This window comes from Hyalella azteca, unplaced genomic scaffold (assembly GCF_000764305.2).
Source record: "Hyalella azteca isolate HAZT.00-mixed unplaced genomic scaffold, Hazt_2.0.2 contig7930, whole genome shotgun sequence".
Lineage (NCBI taxonomy): Eukaryota > Metazoa > Arthropoda > Malacostraca > Amphipoda > Hyalellidae > Hyalella > Hyalella azteca.
This window is the reverse complement of record NW_025938039.1, coordinates 1-19,179: the sequence shown is the minus strand read 5'-3', so window position 1 is coordinate 19,179 and position 19,179 is coordinate 1. Positions and strand designations below refer to the sequence as shown.

The 19,179-nt window shown below is 38.7% G+C and overlaps 1 protein-coding gene across 1 annotated transcript in view; it reads left to right on the top strand.

Moving 5' to 3' along the window:
- LOC108674142 (dorsal-ventral patterning protein Sog-like) overlaps positions 1 to 19,173 on the top strand; it is a 91,078-nt gene extending 71,905 nt beyond the window's left edge. Inside the window, exons 3-16 of the mRNA XM_018162055.1 lie at positions 7,874 to 8,057; positions 9,162 to 9,420; positions 10,146 to 10,287; positions 10,913 to 11,208; positions 11,905 to 12,091; positions 12,744 to 12,781; positions 13,240 to 13,463; positions 13,589 to 13,847; positions 14,295 to 14,437; positions 15,286 to 15,453; positions 16,056 to 16,186; positions 16,703 to 16,930; positions 17,465 to 17,548; positions 17,870 to 19,173. Of these exons, the coding sequence (XP_018017544.1) occupies positions 7,874 to 8,057; positions 9,162 to 9,420; positions 10,146 to 10,287; positions 10,913 to 11,208; positions 11,905 to 12,091; positions 12,744 to 12,781; positions 13,240 to 13,463; positions 13,589 to 13,847; positions 14,295 to 14,437; positions 15,286 to 15,453; positions 16,056 to 16,186; positions 16,703 to 16,930; positions 17,465 to 17,548; positions 17,870 to 18,121 (2,595 nt within the window). The 3' untranslated portion in view covers positions 18,122 to 19,173. The remainder of the gene's footprint in view (positions 1 to 7,873; positions 8,058 to 9,161; positions 9,421 to 10,145; positions 10,288 to 10,912; positions 11,209 to 11,904; positions 12,092 to 12,743; positions 12,782 to 13,239; positions 13,464 to 13,588; positions 13,848 to 14,294; positions 14,438 to 15,285; positions 15,454 to 16,055; positions 16,187 to 16,702; positions 16,931 to 17,464; positions 17,549 to 17,869) is intronic.
- The last annotated feature ends 6 nt before the right edge of the window (positions 19,174 to 19,179 follow it).

Below are 19,179 nucleotides of genomic sequence, written 5' to 3'. Positions count from 1 at the left end.
TGCGTCTCGTCTTGATGACGTACGGACTCTTGCTTCAGTGAAGCTCGTAATAATCTTGTCTTGTTTATTTGCTCTTATTTCCTTATTCATTATTCATTCTTATTCATTATTTATTATTCATGTGTTCAGCTTACTTAATTCTGCCTCTTGTTCACTCTTCATACATTGTCTTAGATGTTTTTTGTGCTTCATTTTATATTTTATGTAGGTTGGTTCCTAATTTCATTTTACTGTCTAAATAATGCTTCAACAATGCATTATGCTTCATGTAATAAGAATTTTGCCTTGCATCTCTTTGCTCCGAAATTCATAAGCAAAAACTGAGCCATGAAGTATTTTCTAAGTTTCGATGTTCTATGCTAGAGAAATTCGACGCTGACTGTACGTATATTTAATTAATATCATGAATTTGTATTCCACGTCTTCTCTTGTTTGTTGCCTGATGGATTTACAATCTTGTAATAATCGTCGAGCGTCTGGCACCCTGTGTGACTTCCATATTGTCATTGAGCTACAAACAAACTAAACTTTCCGTCGTCGTTGAGGTTTCGGCAATTGCCACAATCTTGACAATCTTTTTTTAGTTAGTTTCGGCAATATCATGACCTGTCGCATATAAAAGATTTGTTATTGCTCATCCTAATAACCAATACCTATTATATTTATGTGAATTTTATATAATTGTTATTCTCCTGCACGTCTCGTGTACTAAACTATTCTGATCTTTGGCCGTTGGCTGCAGGTGAGCGGTTGGCCTCCTATAGCGCGGCCATGATTCATAATAGTTGTGTTGGTGCCACGACATCTGTAGGCGCGGGAGCCCTGCGAACGTGTGGTCCGGAGACGCCCAGCTGGCGCCGTGTGTTCCATCACAGCGCCAGCCGCTGCCACTCGAACATAATTGCTCGAGTGTTGCAATTGGCGCGATCAATTGCATGAATAATTTATGAATTGCGTTTTTTATGAAGAATTACAGTGTTATTTACTAGGATCAGGCTACAGGTCTTGCCTAGAATGTTGTGAAATCTTCCATCATTTTTCGCCTTACCTCCCTTGCTTTTGTCGAGTAATCAGCTGTATTGTTTAATCAGATGCAATTGACCTCGCTTTTTCTTTATCAGTCATGTTTTTCCTAGTGCAATGACGCGTTAATAGCAATGATTTGCATTTCTTACATGAATTCTCCAGTATATAATTAAATGAGTTATTAGTTATGCGTGTTCTTTAAAAACTGCTCAAAATAATCTTTTTCGCTGATTCATAGTTTGAAATCTTCTCTGTCCAATCAAGTGATGTTAAGTTTAACGACATAGTACTCGATATATTGTTGAAAAATTACATGTAAATGTTGTCTACATGACTTCAGCTGGTGATTCATTTTGTTGACTACTCAATCGCGTTTAGTTTGTCATGACGACGGTTACGTATTTGAAGCCCATTCCTTGTTGCCCATTAATGATAAATGATGAAGGTGTTGTTGGCTCGCTGCCGATAACGTCCAACATCATTAATAACCGCTTCTTTATCATTATCATTTTTTTCTATCTTTTGTTTCTTATCATTAACATTCATCCAAAGGTCCATTGGTCCATGTGCAACAAAACAACTAATTGCGTCAACTGTTTTAATATCTTATTATTCTTTCAATATTCTTCCAAGCGTAACTAATTAATTATGAACCCGTGTATTATGCAACGATTGACATGATAATTGCATGTTATGTACGCATTTTTGTCCAATGATCAATAAGTATAGGCTTATTTGTTTTAAAAACTAACATTCGCGCGAAATCTTCATGCAAAGTGCCATTCCAATTCTTTAAAAATATAACTCAGTACTCGCTGCAGTGAGTGACAGAGAGCGCATTTTCTCGTCGACGAAAACTTGAGGTCACGGACGGACAGACAGACGGACGGACGGACATGGCGAGCACAATAGTGCATTTTTCCATAAATGAGAAAATGCGCTAAAAATAGGAATTTATGTAATGGCGTTACTTGTGCCGGCATGGCGCATCTGCTTGTGGAATGTTGGTGTTCATTCTAGGCGGAATGGATAAAAATTATGCAATTTTGCTTGATTATTATTCTTTGTTTTGAATGGGATTAGAATTGAAAGCGTGTTGACCTGCGGTCAGACCTTCAGACCGTTCATTGCAGCAACACAAATTCATTTATTCAAAAATCAGAAGTAAACACAAAATTAGAATTTTCCAAAGGATCTAAAACATTTAACCAACAAGGCATTCACTACAACGGGAAGACTACAATATATTCAATAAAAAAATATAATTTTTTTCATTTTGAAAATGTTTCTGGTTTCGAATCATTTAGCCTTGATTATCTTTGTAGGTCCCGTCTTAATTAGTTTTTAACATTCCTATTAAATACGGAGAATACAAAAGATTGCAGGCAAGATTTTTTTTGCTGCTGAAAACTAGTAGGCTAATAAATATTCTAAATTATTACCTGGCTAATTAAATTTCACAACGGCCTGTTTTTAATCTGAATTTTGACTTCCAGCAAGAAAACATTCTTGAATTCAGCACTCCTGTTGCTTGTTATCTGTCTGCGCCATCAAACTTCGAGGAATTCTAATTCATAATTGTTGATGAAAGTTAGGACAGACCTCCATTGCATCCTCCGTCGGGGGTATCCGTGGATTGTCAGTTGACGCAACCGCTCGAAATAGCGCGAGATCGATGGTACTTTTTTCCTGCATGCTGTTTTATTCTCGACGCTACGTACCAAACGCTATTCAAATTGGCAGTAACTTGAATTCAACCACAAAAGTTCATGCAAATGATTCAAATTTGTCGGGGCGTAGTAGCACTTGTGTATTTAGTGCTGCTGTGTTTGTACGTTTTACGCGGTATTCTGTGTATGCAAAAATACAGTCTGTCTCGAGTTTCGTCAGCCAGCCTGCAATGTGGTGCAGTACTGATATAGAGACGCAACATGAGGCTGCATGCATGTCTACGCACTACTCTCGCGCACTCACTAACCTGTTCTCTCTCGCTCTCTTTGCTATTGCAAGCGATGATCTAAAAGCTCTGGTATTTTGCCTTTTTTCTGCCCTCTTGACACCGACCCCCGTACACTAAATTGTTCTTGCGGCTTATGCTGAGCGATCCCCCTCCCCTTCTCATAACCAATGCATGTTTCGGAGGTGGAAAAATTAGGTTATGAAAGGACGTTGTGCTCGTTGAAATTTAACGAGCTAAAATTGTGTTTACATTACCATATTATTTCGGCTGTAGTTCATACCCAGGTTCCCGTTTATACTTTAAATAACTCTTTTTAATATTGGAAAAATATCCTGCTGCATACAAAAATTCATTTAAACAGTTTTACTCCTTTCTAATATCCTCAGCGAACGATACTTGGGCCTCATTATATAAGTTTACATGTGTTGCGTCAAATTTTTAACTCGTATTTTTTTGACATTTTGTTCATTTGGAGCGAAATCTTTCTTCTTGTGGCTACAAGGTACAAAACTAACTTTTTAATTTTGCATATGCATCCTCATCAATTCTTACACTTTCCCAAATTGCGTGTGATTATATTGGTCAGAGTTTACCCTAAGATCCCGTTATCGGCTACACTTTCACATGAATTATTTCTACATGGGCATTTTATTTTTTCTGCCGTCGTAATTGTGCGAGACACGTTATTCGTTCGCTGAATGATTTAAGTGGAAAAGTTGTAATTATTCGGTTGCTTGATAATTTATCCAAGATCGCATATAAAATGCGACTTATATGCAATCATTGCTAAAATTGACGATGAAATTAGATTTAGATATCAAAATTTGAATTCTGAAATATAATGCAAAATTTAGAATTTTATGTTATAGTTGACCTTGCAAGCATTGAATGAACGTGAAACAATTCTCATTAGCCAGATGATAGTTCTGAGGGTTTGGTTTCATTTCTTATTCAGATTGTACCAATTTAAATTCCAGCTTAAGAATATGCATAAAGTAATATTTTTATTGCTGAGGGATGGGGAGAAGGTTGCTTTTGAAAAACCTGTCCGTGGTGCATTAGAAATCATCAACGAATTTTGAGTGGCCGCCCATTTCCCGTTGTCTGGCCGCCGATAATACGTCCGTAATTTTTCAAGTCGCACTAGAATCATTCAATCGTCGGCATGCTTTCATCTCTTATGTAGGCTTCGCTATAGAGAATATATATACACCTGCAATTATGTTTTTTTTTATCAAACAAGAAAAAGTTCGCTCGTGCATTTATACTATTATTCCATACTTCATAAACGCTTAGCTTATGGATGTTTTATTCGCTATGATTGCTAGGTATACTAACGCAGGGTTATAAGTATTTTTGCACCAGTTAAGTTACATTGCAATCATTAAGCTTAAGGTTGACGTTCATCAATGTACTTAACTGACTCATTAAAAAAATGATTTGCAAAACCAAAGTGATTTGGTACCAAAAACAAGGAAACCTTTAGTTTTGTACTGAAGATGGATATTCTTCTAAGATCTTTTTTTTAATCATCGCCTTATTAACTACTTATCTTTCCTATGATTTTAATAACCGTTGTCAATAAACTATAATACTTAAACACTGAAAAGAATTTGGCTGTTTTGCATTTTTTTCGTTGTGAGAAAATTGGCTACACAAATTTTCATTCATTATATAGCACAGGGCCTATACTTTCAAGAAAAGTTAAGAGATCGTAAGTTCAACAGCCAATCATTGACGGCCTCAAGCAAAATTCACCAATCATGGACAAGAAAATAGAGCGTAAGTACTTACGTTCACTTAGCGAATTTTGAAAGTATGGCCCCTGGTCTTTTCCCTGCATCGCTGAATATGTTGTGCTCTATATGCATCCACGAAGTTATTTCATGGAATTGGTTACTTCTTTCAAATTCTGCTTACGCATTGCACTGCATTTCATAAGCAAACGTGTTGAGTCTATTGATATATTGAACATCTTGGTGTATATTTACGCACGTCGGTTTTCGTTGCTCGTACACTTAAATTGGGTTGTTATTGTTCTCTGAACCCACCAGCCGACTGCTGCTTTAGCTAATATTTGAGTTCTGTTTTGATAGCCGGTAATTTGTGGGTGCTTATAGATTGCCAAATCATGTGTTGCCAAGACTAGATCCCTGAGCGATTCACTCAAAATAGACAGGTACTCTCAATTTTGCTCCAGCATGGATTAAGCGAGTGACTGAATCGATACAACATCTTTGAAATACTTAAAATTAAACTCATTGGCACTCTAGACCGCCGCTGTGTGTGGGTTTTTATATAATTTAACAAAGTATTGTAGGATTCTATTGAAAAATTGTATTTTCCCCTCTTGTATTCAACCCTCGTTGATGTGGGAAGTCTTGGCCAACTTCAATGCATGCGCTGTCATTTTTGTCCAGCATTCTACTTTTATTAAGGAACATATTAACTTCGTATTCAACTTGCAAATTGCTTCTTCTGATTACCCTTGTGGTTATCAACTTTTATTGCAGGTATGAACGAGATTCAATTGGCGATATCATAATAAATATGAATTTTGTTCCACTATGTCAACTTTTAATGAACGCGTGTGTGATTTTAGTTGATATCGTACGGGCAAGATAGCAAGCTCCATCAGGAAGCGTATTCTTCCAGTCACGATACAGATAATTTCAAACAAGTATCTGGTTTAATTTATGTTCAGATTGACCTGAAGATGTCGTCCACGCCATAAACATAAAACCAATTTCTGGGTGATAACAATGACACTCGTTGATTGAGGTTAGCTCCTATAGATAATTTTCATTCTGCAAATCCCGTTTTATATCCATCTGTTTTGCGAACAATTATTCGTTTGTTGACGCTGTGAATTCGTGTTTGTTAATTCATTGAAAGTGTAGTGTCTAAATTCAAACTGGTTTCATAGTTTGTAAAAATTGCATTAAAAGCAGATATATTTCGATATATTTAACATTTAGACTTCTGCGGCGTAAAATTATTCTGTGGGCTGATCGTATGCCGCGATGCTGGAGACTTGAGTGGGCAGACCGTATGTGTCTGAGCCGCGATGCTGGAGACTTGAGTGGGCTGATAGTATGCCTCTGNAGTGGTGTAGTGCTGTGTAGTGCAGTAGTGCTGTGCACTGCTGTGGTGCAGTGGTGCTGTGCACTGCTGTATAGTGCAGTAGTGCTGTGCACTGCTGTGTAGTGCAGTAGTGATGTGCACTGCTATGTAGTGCAGTAGTGCTGTGCACTGCTGTGTAGTGCAGTAGTGCTGTGCACTGCTGTGTAGTGAAGTGGTGTTGTGCACTGCGCTGCTGCTTCGTGCAACTTCTCTACTGTTTTGAAGACTACAGACTAACTACTCTACTGTTTCTGTAACGCTCAGGACGACGCTTAAATTGACTCCTGAAAGGTAACCAGTCAAGTAATAAAATATATCGTGACATTAGGCCACTAATTAAACTGTTCGTGGTTGTGTACCCTTAATGTTCATTGCTCTTCCTGAAAGGTAACCAGTCAAGTAATAAAATATATCGTGACATTAGGCCACTAATTAAACTGTTCGTGCTTGTGTACCCTAATGTTCATTGCTCATTCTTAATCGCTTCGGGGGATAATAACTTTCACGGTTCAAGGAAACACCTTTGATTTTCAGGTAGCCTCATTTATTTTTGACACCGCAATTATCCTGTCTTTGACTACGGAATGCTCGATGTGCAGTTTAGCTGCCTGCATTGGCCTCTATATAAAGTTTGTATTACTTTTGGGAACGAAAAATTTGTGTTATTAAGGACCAAGTTCTGAACTTTTGATTGCAGATTTCTTATTTATGTCTTGCATCCTTGAGTCATTATATATGGGCATTTTTGAGTTTCTTACCTCCAGCATAACAAAATATTCTGCTCTAACGTATAATTATTAACCGTTCGCTGCAATAAATATTTCTCCACATCTAGATTAAAAAAAATTGTATGTTAACGATATTCTCTTGATAATTTTCCAAACCAAACTGATTATAATGAATTTGTCAATTGTTGTAAGTATACGAAAATATTTCGATTCATAATTTTTCCCCCGCGAAAATATTTGTCAATAGTACCTTCGTAAAAATCTGCTTGCTAACTTCACTAGCAAGCTGTAACTTTTATTTAAACCTAGAACAAAATGTAGGTAAGCCTGTATACTAAGCTAGCTATCATTTGTTCCGGCGCTTGCAGTCGTGCGACCTCGTGTGCCAAGACTCAGCGCTGAACAATAATTTTCCGGAGACAGGTTTATCTGCCGTATAATTATGCGGACAAACAATTATGCCTGTCCCTGATGTCGCTTGATTTGTTTTGGCATTAGCAGTTTCATGTCTGCCTGGGCAAGTCGCTGCTTGCATGCAACTCTTAGCGAATCTTATCTCATCAGAAGTCCTCCAATTTATCGTTTCGTTGAAGTTTCTTGTTGTCAAGGCAGTTGGATTTTTTAAGCCTTCCTGCTCATGAATAACTCACTCATAGGCAGTTAAAAATGTTTATTAATTCTTGTTGCACACTCACGCAATGTGCATTAGTAAATCTGCCCACGATTTAAATCGACGAGAAACACTTAAACGCAAAGTAGGCTTCATACAAGTCAAACCTGGAATTAGAACAGGCAACGCTCACATGACGTCATTGTCTCAACGTGCTGACGTAACATGCATTAATTAGTTGGGTAATGAAGTGTCAGGCATTCCAATGACGTCCAAATTTAAATTAAAATCCCTACTCGAGACCTCATTCACAGGTCCTTTAGAGCATCGGTGGACGTTATTAGCACAAAGTAGTAACAACCATTAAAATAATACCCAATGTATACAATAATATGTACTAACGAAACTTTGTTGTTCTATTCGCAGGTTCAAAAGAAGCGTCGACGCGTGGCGCGCGTGAGTTGCGTTAACATCAAGAACTCTTGTCCAGAGGCGAACTGCTGGAACCCTGTGCTGCTGCCGGGCCAATGCTGCAAGACCTGCCCTGAGGAGGCCGGGGTGCTGCCACCACAGCTGCAGAGGGATGTCGCTGAGACACAAACTGGCAACGGTTAGAACTTCAGTTATATTGTGATTACTTAATTGAGTTATATATTCAATTATATTTCGGTATTCGATTGGATAAAAATAAATAAGTTGTATTATTATTATCGGGATTTGGATTATTGGATGTTCGAAAAAGGGATTCCAAAAATTCCAGGAGTTATGAAGCCTGGGCAACGCCGGGCTGTTCTACTAGTAAATATGAGACCAAATGTTCGCTTCTGTGGTCAATTTTAAGCGGCACGTCTCGAAATTGTCTTCAATTTCTAGAACTCGTTCCTTTGACGGCATTTTTAGTGATTCCGTTGTTAATTTTTTTTTTCAATTCACTGAAATAAAATGGGACTGGACTGACCGTGTGCGTCTGAGCCGCGATAATTCTTCTTATTTACCTACCATTTTTTGATTGCTGTATTGGCCTATGTGCATTATCATTGACTGAGCATTCATAAATATAGACTAGTATCTTGGACTGGCTTACGTGAAGCTGCGTTATAGTCCTTCTTTGCAGTAAATTCATAAAGCCAATAATTTCGAAATTAAAAAAAAAAAAATAACGGAAATTATTTACATCCAATTGTAGGCGCCTGAAGCAGTTTGACTTCACTCATAGTAAAAATCCACGAAAATTTTGTCGGAATTTGAATTTTATCAACATCAGAGAGAAAGTGACAGCAAACATGATAACTTTCCATTGGATTTGTGGTTGGTCACATTACCCTCAAAGTCTCACCAAGTCCCGAAAGTTTCCTCACTTACTCACTTGCTCAGACTTTGTGGTGCTCCAATTGCTCTTAAATTCTCACCCAGTCCCGAAAGTTCCATTATTCACTTGCTCAGACTTTGTGGTGCTCCCATTGCTCTCAAAGTCTCACCAAGTCCTGAAAGTTTCCTTTTCACTTGCTCAGACTTTATGGTGCTCCCATTGCTCTTAAAGACTCACCAAGTCCTGAAAGTTTCATCACTTGTTCACACTTTGTGGTGCTCCCATTGCTCTCAAAGACTCACCCAGTCCCAAAAGTTTCATTACTTATTCACGTGCTCGGACTTTGTGGTGCTCCCATTTTTCTTAAATTCTCACCCAGTCCTTAAAGTTTCATCACTTGTTCAGACTTTGTGGTGCTGCTAAACGGACGCACGTCCCAGTCGCCCGTGACGTCGGCTTACGTGGCGACAGGACGTTTGTCCCTGAAACGGTCAACGCTGCACTTCTCGTTTCTGCTGTCGCCTGAGATGCCGCAGCCCGAGAACCTGCATTTCCTGAACAGGGAAGGCGACATTCTAGAAATTCTCGAGGCGCAGGCTACTCCATTCGACGTGAACAGCAACCGAGTGTGTGGCACGTGGACTAGAGTGCCAAGGGAATACAGGTAACCATTTAATAATAATATTTGTATAAAATGTATGTATTATAAGGTTCGTCTAACTTGATTGAGTTCCTGCAAACTTTGTTTCTCTTGATTTGCGTTGGATATTTTTGGGGTTGGGGCTTGTGTGCGCGTGTATGTTTTCTGTGTCCTTTTGTTTTTTTTTTTCGTTGGGCGAGTTATTTCTTTCTTTCTTTCTTTCATTTAATTTGTTTGTATTTGCTATTTAATGTGTTCCTATTTTTTATTTATAGCGCATCTTTTGATAATTTGTTAGGAAAACTATGTAAGATCATTTTTTCTTTCATTTTTTTAAGACTGGACGGAAAAATAATCCTTGTATTCTCATGACTCTAGTAATTGATTCATATTAACTTTGTATGTAAACGCAATGTGGAAATGAGATTTTTTCTTGCTTGCATATTTAATTTTGTCTATTTACTCATGGGGCATGCATCAAAAAATTTTATATCTGCAAATGCAGTGACTTCATTTGGCTTAAATGCTGTCAGTGGCATTTAAATTTTTAGTCTGTTGATACATTAACTGTTCTCAATATTATTATGTAGCGGTAACTCCACTAGCCGTTTGCAGATAGATACTAAGTAAAACATGTGTATACGGACACATTAACCGTTCTCAATGTAATTCGTATCGAGATTCCTGTTAAATCGTCGGTAGACAAAGATAGTTTCCGCAAGTGGTGAAAACAAATTGAATTTGTGCAGGCAGTTGCTGCGGAGCGAGGACGTTTACGTAGCGCTGGTCCCTCCGGAGTCCACAGGTGCGGATGTTGTGAGCGGGCGCGTCGCGCGCTACGTGGGTGCCGACACTGAGGTCTTCACTTCGCTTATGACACACGATGACCCTGTGAGCCTTTATGTTGAGCTAAATATTTATATTTTCGTCAATGTACTGGCTGTTTTATCTCTGATGTCTGGATTTTGCTATTGTTTTTCCCAAACTGAAGATCTCAACAATATGAATATCCTAGTTCATAGTTCTAGAGAATGATCTTGCATTGAGATTTTCATAATAGTTTAAATGGAAAAAATTTAGATTTTCATAATAGTTTAAATGAAAAAAAATTAAATTGGTTGCTACAATTAATTCATTTACGCCTTCAATATCGCAAAACTGGTAAGATAAGATTGTTGTCTTACTAATTTTTAGTTTCGTAATTTATCATTATTCAGAATGAGCATAAATTGCTATAATTTTAATTCCTCGAAATGCATTGAGTGAATTGAAAGACGGAACGACGTACAAAAAATGAGTGCATGAAAATTAACTAAAACTTCCTCAATAAACGACTTTATTGGGAAGTGGTAATTAGTGACATAACTGGAAGTATAACCAGTTATTAAACAACAAATTTCAATGAATTATGTATCATCAACGACGCTCTTGTGTACTTCATTCTGCCTGAACTTGATATCAAAGTTGAAAACAATTGCCACGTAATAATTTCGTCTTGATACTTTTCCAATTTCAGTCATCTTTGAGCGGCTCTAGCAGCCCTGGACTCCCTGGGGGCGGTACGGCGATGGTGTCGGTAGACTCGAAGTCTGAGAGTCTACACATCAGCCTCATATTTAACGGTATTTTCCCTCCTGGGGTTGACTACAACGTATCTATGAAGCTGCAGTTAACTCCTTCACGGGGCCTACCGGCCGTCATCGAAACCTTCGTGCTGGAAAAAGTCTACACAGAAATCAATACAGCAGAGATTTTGACCACACTTGGCGAAACCAGTCTTCCGCAACTCACCCGAGGCAAAGTTCATATCAAGTGAGAGGATTTTTTTTTTGTGTATGTTACATTAAGTGTACAATTTCAGTGCTAAGTTAAATTAAATTATGTTCACATAATTCAGTTGTTCTCTTAGAATTAAAGAAGAAATATTTTTCGAATTCTTCTATCTGTGAAATTTTGTTGAATAAATTACAAGGATATTGGCTTAATTCGCAAAATTTTGATCTATGTTCTTGTGTTGAGCCAATACCATTTACCGTGTATCAAATCGAATTCAATTCGATTCAATTTTAATGCTCCGATGGACCGATTCCAGACCAATATTTCCTGCGATAAATTGAGATCTCAATAAATTTCTCCTATACTCTGATTCTAGACAAATATTTCATGCGATAAATTGAGACTTAAATAAGTTTCTCCTATACTCTGATTCCAGACAAATATTTCATGCGATAAATTGAGATCTCAATAAGATTCTCCTATACTCTGATTCCAGGCAAATATTTCATGCGATAAATTGAGACTTAAATAAGTTTCTCCTATACTCTGATTCCAGGCAAATATTTCATGCGATAAATTGAGATCTCAATAAATTTCTCCGATACCCTGATTCCAGACAAATATTTCATGTGATAAATTGAGATCTCAATAAGTTTCTCCTATAGGTACTCTGATTCCAGGCAAATATTTCATGCGATAAATTGAGACTTAAATAAGTTTCTCTGTTTTCAGACTCTGGGCAGAGTCGTCTCCGGAACTCGCTATATCGGGCACCGTGGCAGCGCGGGCAACCTGCAACGTTTTCTCGACCGTCCTCACCACCGCCAAGTCTGAAAACGTTGCTGAAGGAGAGAGATTCGGTGCTGGCTGGGCCGTGCTTTCTCTCACGGACGAGGGTTTTTTCAAGTATCAAGTTCAGGTATATTCAAGAAGCAGTTTTTTCATAAGGAATTATTGGCATTTCGTCTAGAATATTTAATCTTATTTTATTTAATTTAAATCATAAATTGCGTATTTGTATCGTGATGCATAGGCATTATTGTTACACTTCATAATAGCTGAGATTACCGCTCAGCAGTAGTATATTTCGTGTCACGCATCGCCATCTTGCTTGAAATATCTCAATAATATGATCCAGAGTTGTATTCCGGTCATCATAACATTCGAAATCAATTATTGTTTCTTAATTAATTAATTAAAACATTAAAAGTATTTAAAATAAAAAAATTAATTATAAAATTTGTATCAAAATTAATTATCCTGCTCGAAAATTTGTTGTACCAGAGACTCAATCGACATTATCGCTATCAGTGTCATCAAACAATTTTATGATTTGGAAAATAATCAGCGCTTGCTGCACCAATAATAGAATATCTGTAACAACGTACACGAATAACGCCCGGCAACAGGAGTTCCTATGGAATATAAAAACAAAGATGATGGCTCAAAAATTTACCATAGATTTTGCAATGAAAACATTTTCCTGTACTAAGATACGATTAATTTTTACGCCACCTTCTTTGTTTTGAAATTCCTTGTAATTTGCGATTCAAGAAATAATGTGATCTTAGTACGGAAGTTCCTTCAGTAATAATGGCACATATGTCAGGTCAGCATATTTTTATTTTGTAAAAAAGAAAATGAAAAATTATAGAATTATGCAATTCTCATTGGGTGAAACGAAATCCGGACTACGCCAGAGGAATATAAAAAATCAATTTTTTTTACTATTCAAACTATATCCAAAGACTCAAACCTTCACATATTGGTGTTGTGGAAATTTAATTAAATTCCACCAAATATTTGGAATTCCTATTATGTTTTTCTAGTATATTCCTATGTTCGAGATCACCATCGTTTGTTTTGGCTTTTAAATGAGTATTTATGCGGTATTCTTATTAAATTGATTCTTATTCTACATAGGTCATAAAATAATCTCACTCAACCTTAATTATGTATTGATTATCACTTCATGTGAATCATTATGTGTTCAGGCCGACGTACGAAGACTCGGATGCCCTTAATTATGTATTGATTGTCACTTCATCTGGATCTTTATGTGTTCAGGCCGACGTACGGAGACTTGGATGCCCTGATGCGAGGCAGACTGCAGGTTTCAGTCGTAGGCGAGACCGCTACACTCGAAGGCAACTTGGAGGTACAAGCGATGACCGACGCTGTGCGGTCCAGTCAGCCGACACTGGTGCGGTCTCTTGGGGTGCAGTGGGCCGCGATTGCCTGGGTCGCCGTGGACGAGGAATGCGTCATGCACTATCATGTGCAACTCGCAGGTGTGATCTGGCCGCGGTCTGATGAATTTATAACATGAGAGAAGAACATACGGAAAAAGATTTAAATGCAGCACAAATTATTCACGTCGGTAACTGAATTTTGATGGAATTATTTGGTCCCGCAGGTCCCTCCCCCCGACCTTCATGGCAGTTGGTATTGCAAGAACGAGACGAACTTTACGACCCTCGACTGATCGAACAGCGAATCGTACTGGAGGAAGCTGTCGATAATTCCGAGGTTGCCGACCACTCCACCATCCTGTCACAGGCGTCCTTGTCTCGCCTCCATGTGGGCAGAGTCTCGTTCCTCGAGATGCTTCTTTTTACTTCCCTCGACGCTGCTGTAGAAAATAAGATTTCTGGTGCAACTCTCTTGTCCGGAAGGTGAGAAGGGAATTGAGTCTTGCTATATCTCTTAGATGATGGGCGTGTGAATATTCTTTTTAATTTAGTAAATGGTCACAAGGAATTTGCTGGCATCACGGTTGATGCTGTATGGGGTTTCAAATCGTACACAAAAATAAAAAAATGAATATAATGGCTTTTAAAAGTTTCAATGCAGTTTGCTGTAGAAAAGCGTAAGCCCCAAGGACTTGATGTATCCGATTCAAAAATTTTAAAATTTATTTTTTTTTAATTTTCTGTCGAATTGATCAACCGTTTAAACATTGATACTTTAGGATGAACTAAGTTTTTCAATTGTATTAGAATAGCAAGGCCATGGTGAAAATAGTTCTCTGTATTTCTGAGACATGATGACGGAACTCATAAAATGGTATGCATGAACGACCATATTCGAGTTTCAATTGATTTTCATTTATGATATTTCAGACTGAATGCGATGTCAGTCCCAGCCTCGTGCTTACTGGACAACGCTGACGCTGAGAAGCCGCGCGAGAGACCGGGCTGTGGTTTCGAGTGTCTCAACACCGACGACGAAGACCGACCGAGGAGAACGAAATGTATTGATGATGGTGAGATTTCATAAATTTAATTTTAGTGAGAGTTTGTATGTAGGTGAGAGTTTTGATGTAGGTGAGAGTTTCGATGTAGGTGAGAGTTTCGATGTAGGTGAGAGTTTCGATGTAGGTGAGAGTTTCGATGTAGGTGAGAGTTTCGATGTAGGTTAGAGTTTCGATGTAGGTGAGATTTTCGATGTAGGTGAGAGTTTCGATGTAGGTGAGAGTTTCGATGTAGGTGAGATTTTCGATGTAGGTGAGAGTATCGATGTAGGTGAGAGTTTCGATGTAGGTGAGAGTTTCGATGTAGGTGAGAGCTTCGATGTAGGTGAGAGTTTTGATGTAGGTGAGAGTTTCGAGTGCCTCAACACCGACGATGAAGACCAACCGAGGAGAACGAAATGCATTGATGATGGTGAGAGTTATGACAGCTAAACAGCACTTACCTTACAATTATCTTAAGTTTGAAAACAACCTGGTGAAATGATGTATGACTGACTGGAATGCCTTACATGATTTACATTTTGCGTACAGTTCAAATCAACTATTATTTTCTAAGAATATGAGGGCTGTGAAAGTGTGGGAATATTTATAACTCCCAAAGTTCGAAAGAACATATTAAAAAAATGATAGAGGGCTGTAAAGTGTTAACGCGCACCAAAATGTTAGTAAGACAAAAAATTAAGTTAAAAATTTACTCTCTGTTGCCTCAGAAGTCGTCAACCCAAAAGTTATATCTGAACATGGATTGTTGTTGAATCTAAATGCATTCAAACAACCGTGAAGATCGTATGCTTCCTCATGTAGAATGATGGTAGAAGTGGATTTCCGTACAAAAATAATTGGAATTAATTTGCTCTCAGAAAAGCGAGTATACGAGGACGGTGCCAGCTGGAGGTCGTCGTGGTCACGGTGCGAACAATGCATGTGCACGCGAGGTTCCATCACGTGCATCTCTGAAGTGTGTCCTGGCGTGAACTGCGCTGCTCCTAAACAGCGATTGCCGGGGCAGTGTTGCGACATGTGTCCTGGTGAGACTAAAACTTACAGTTTATCAAACACTGCCTCGAGAAATACATGTGATTTAATTTTCCACTCATAATTTGACCGGAATTATATTAAATAAAAATATCTTTATATTATTTTAATGCTTATTGTTTGGTTTATACTTGTAGATTGGACGAACCTGTGCTCAAAATGTCCCTGAGTATGACAAAGAGCCGGTTCGCAATCACAGAGAGCCGGTTCGCAATGTCGATAGCGCCAACTGGCCTTAAGTATTAGCAGTTCAATTTTACTTAAGCACTAGATGAGTGACATGTTATAGATATTTGTTGGATACTAGGCAATGTTATTTTATTCGTTATGGCTTAACTTGTTCCTGTTTTTTAAGCTCTTTATAGATAAAGAAATTGTTTGGTTCAATTCTTGTTCAAAATCAGAACACTTTATTTCATTCAAGATGGATATCTTATAATAAATACATTACTAATTGATTTGATAGGTTATACAAGTGTATTCAACACACAATTAGGTCAACTCCCTCCGAAAAGCTCATTGTTTTCAAGGAAATTTTACGAGCCTGATGATTATTTTTCTTGAATGTAAAACTGTAAAAAAACATTTCGTACAGCCAATGAAGAAGAGCGGCGCTTCCGCGGACCAGGCTGTCACTTCAACAACCAGACGCACCCCGTGGGGTCCCAGTGGCATCCTTTCCTCCCACCGAACGGCTTTGACAAGTGTGTCACCTGCTCTTGCAATGTGAGTCAATATCACTTAATAAAATACTTACTTAATATATACTTAATACTTAGCAGTATTATAGCGGTTACAGCTTTGATCAGGCCGATTCACCTAAACATTGCAAAACATTAACTTGTTCTTGTTGCGGTCTCAAACACGCAACTCACTACTTTAATTTTACGTTGCCTAACCGCCCAGCCTCCTTACCGATGTGACCAGAACTTCTGCAGGTAGCTGGGATTGAACCCACAGCTCATTGCTCTAATCTTGTTACTCTGAACTGCGATTACTTGGCCACCCTGCACCAATGCAGTTTACCTTTATAACAACTATATTGTTAATATTCCCGAAATGCGATAAATGAACATTCCTTATGGTGACTCACATTTGGAAGGACATAGTTTGCTCGAACAAAACTTGCTGATGTGCTAAAAGATTCACTTATTAAGATGAATGTTAAATTTAAGACAATAATGCTTAACAGAGCTACGGTCACATTCGTCAGTACCAATTTCTCACTTATTTGTCTCTCAGTTGGGTGACGACCATCGCCCTCTCCTGAAGTGCTCGCGCATGGACTGCCCTTCGCTGCCATGCCCGCCATCAGAAGCGATCCTGGCGCCCGGGAGCTGCTGCAAGACGTGTCCTGTGCGGACGATTTCGGTCTCGTCCGCCTCGGGTCTGCCGAGCGACGACAGCAGGATCAACCGCGAGGAAGAGCGACGTGCGCAGCTGCTCAGCGAAGGTGGCTGTTCCGTGAAAGTGAGCGAAACGGGAGTCTAATTTAGAAATAAACGAGAGTCTTAGCTGAAATTCTCATTTGCATATAACGTCGTATGTTTTTTGGTTATCATTCAAACATTCCGATACTAACGATGCTCAGTCAATCCGCAGTAGAAAGTGGAGACAATTTTGGGTCCACGTTTTGATCTTAATATAGCGGTGTCCGCTTTTAGTAGGCCGTAGGCTTGTCGCCGCTTCTTAACATTGCAGAAAATCCACAGCTTGTTGCGGGCTTGAACTTGCAACTCACTGCTTCAAATTTTCTTGATTAACGCCCGGCCTCCTCGCCGATTCTGACCAGAAACTGGCGCACAGAGCTGGGATCGAACCCGCACCTCTTTGTTCCAATCTTGGTACTCTGAACTTTAACCACTGAGCCACCTCTCATTGCCTCAAGATTTCTGCTTAAAGATTTATTATCTATGAAATTGAGCCTCTAGATTTGTATAAGTCATGAAGTTGACTGTCACTATTCATTAGCAATATTGTATGTTATTGATGCAATTTTTCCAGGGCAACGTCCGAGCAAACGGCGATGAATGGCACCCACGGATCCCACCCGCTGGCATTCATAAGTGCATCAAGTGCGCTTGTAAGGTAATTATCGTCTTTTAAGAATTTGTTGTTATAAGATAAAACAACCATTAAGATGTTTCACAATGAATTATTGCTCACACTTTGCCTGAAAATTCAGCAGGTTCGCAGTTCTTTAGCTTACTTTTCGTTCCATGGGAGGATGCATTGCATGACTGATAAATATTTGAGTTCCTTTCTATCATCACTTCTCAACTTTCAAGAAGTACAACGCAGTAAAACTTATAAACTTCTAACATACTGGTTTTGTATATTTATTATAAACTAGGTTTCCTCACACTATTACCTTACCAAGATTTGCTTAAGCTCGATCATTCGTTGCAGGATGGCTTACTGTCGTGCCACCGCCTGCCGTGTCCAGAATTATCGTGTCCGCGTACAGTTCATCCCCAGGGCTCGTGCTGCCCCGTCTGTGCAAGTCAAAATAATGTTATTCCTCGCACCAACCTCAGTCACTCGCAGCCCGTAGTCCAGCGACGGCCAAAAGGCGGATCCAGCAAAGGACAACCGAAAAAAGGAGGGAAGCGCTTGAGGAAAAGAAAAAATCGGACAAATGATCGAGGACGCAGAGGCTGAGCTGGAAAAAATTCGCATTTGTTCCGCGTGTACGGGTTTTGTGGTAAAATTCTCCTAAATCTCTACGTTTTTCTTAAGTTTAATTGATGTATGGTTAAGAAAACGATAAGGTATGGTGACTGCCCGGCTGTGACAGAGGCTAAGAGCATCATTCGAGGTACGGAAAAATATGGTGCTGACTAGAACTGACTTTGCTTGGTTCATCCGAAGATCTTTTGCTCTACCTGGATTTCCAGACCACAAATAACATAGAACTAGAATTGTATGAACTGGATATGAAATGAGTTCTCCAGTACACGATTCGAAAGTTTTGGCCTGCTTTGGATATCTTGGTTCGTGACTCAAGATCTTTGGTTCATCTTAATTTAATCGTATTGACTGATCGTAAACTGTTCCTAATTTTGCTTAGTGTCTCGTAGGATAATCGTTCTAATTGTAAATATTATTGAAAAGCTACTTTAAGCGTGCGAATGCCGTAAAGAGACCGCTATTTTTTGTTTTGTGTATTGCTTATCGTGAAAATCATTCTGTACAGCGTAGTTATTGAATTGTTAACTGATTGTTAACTGCTCGGTAGCTCATAGACAATTCATCCCCTTACGAAAGCGTGGAAATAAATTGGCGTTGCAAAGAGATTTCCAGCTGTTTTTTGAGACAAGGCGCAAGGCACGTTTTTGACGAATATGTTGAACCATAAATTTAAGAGCGTCACCGTTCGCTGCATTGCGAGCTTCGGAAACAATGATCATTTGTCACATCGAATTCCAGTTGATCTCCTCACTCACCTATATCAAATTCTTCCTTGTTTATTGTAAAGCTCATTATATTTTCTCGTGAATATCTGTATTTGAGTGCCAAGAAAATAGAGCCTTGCGTACGCAGTGGAAACATGATTTTAATTCCGACAATTTGCCTAGTCTTGTCGCTAGTCTTAGACTCTGGGACTAGCATTACAACGAATCTAAAGTGGCTGGTCGGTGGAGATCTGAGCCTTTAATCTAATTGGTGACTACAATCATGAAACATGTTTTCGGAAATTAACATTTCTCTTTATGTTT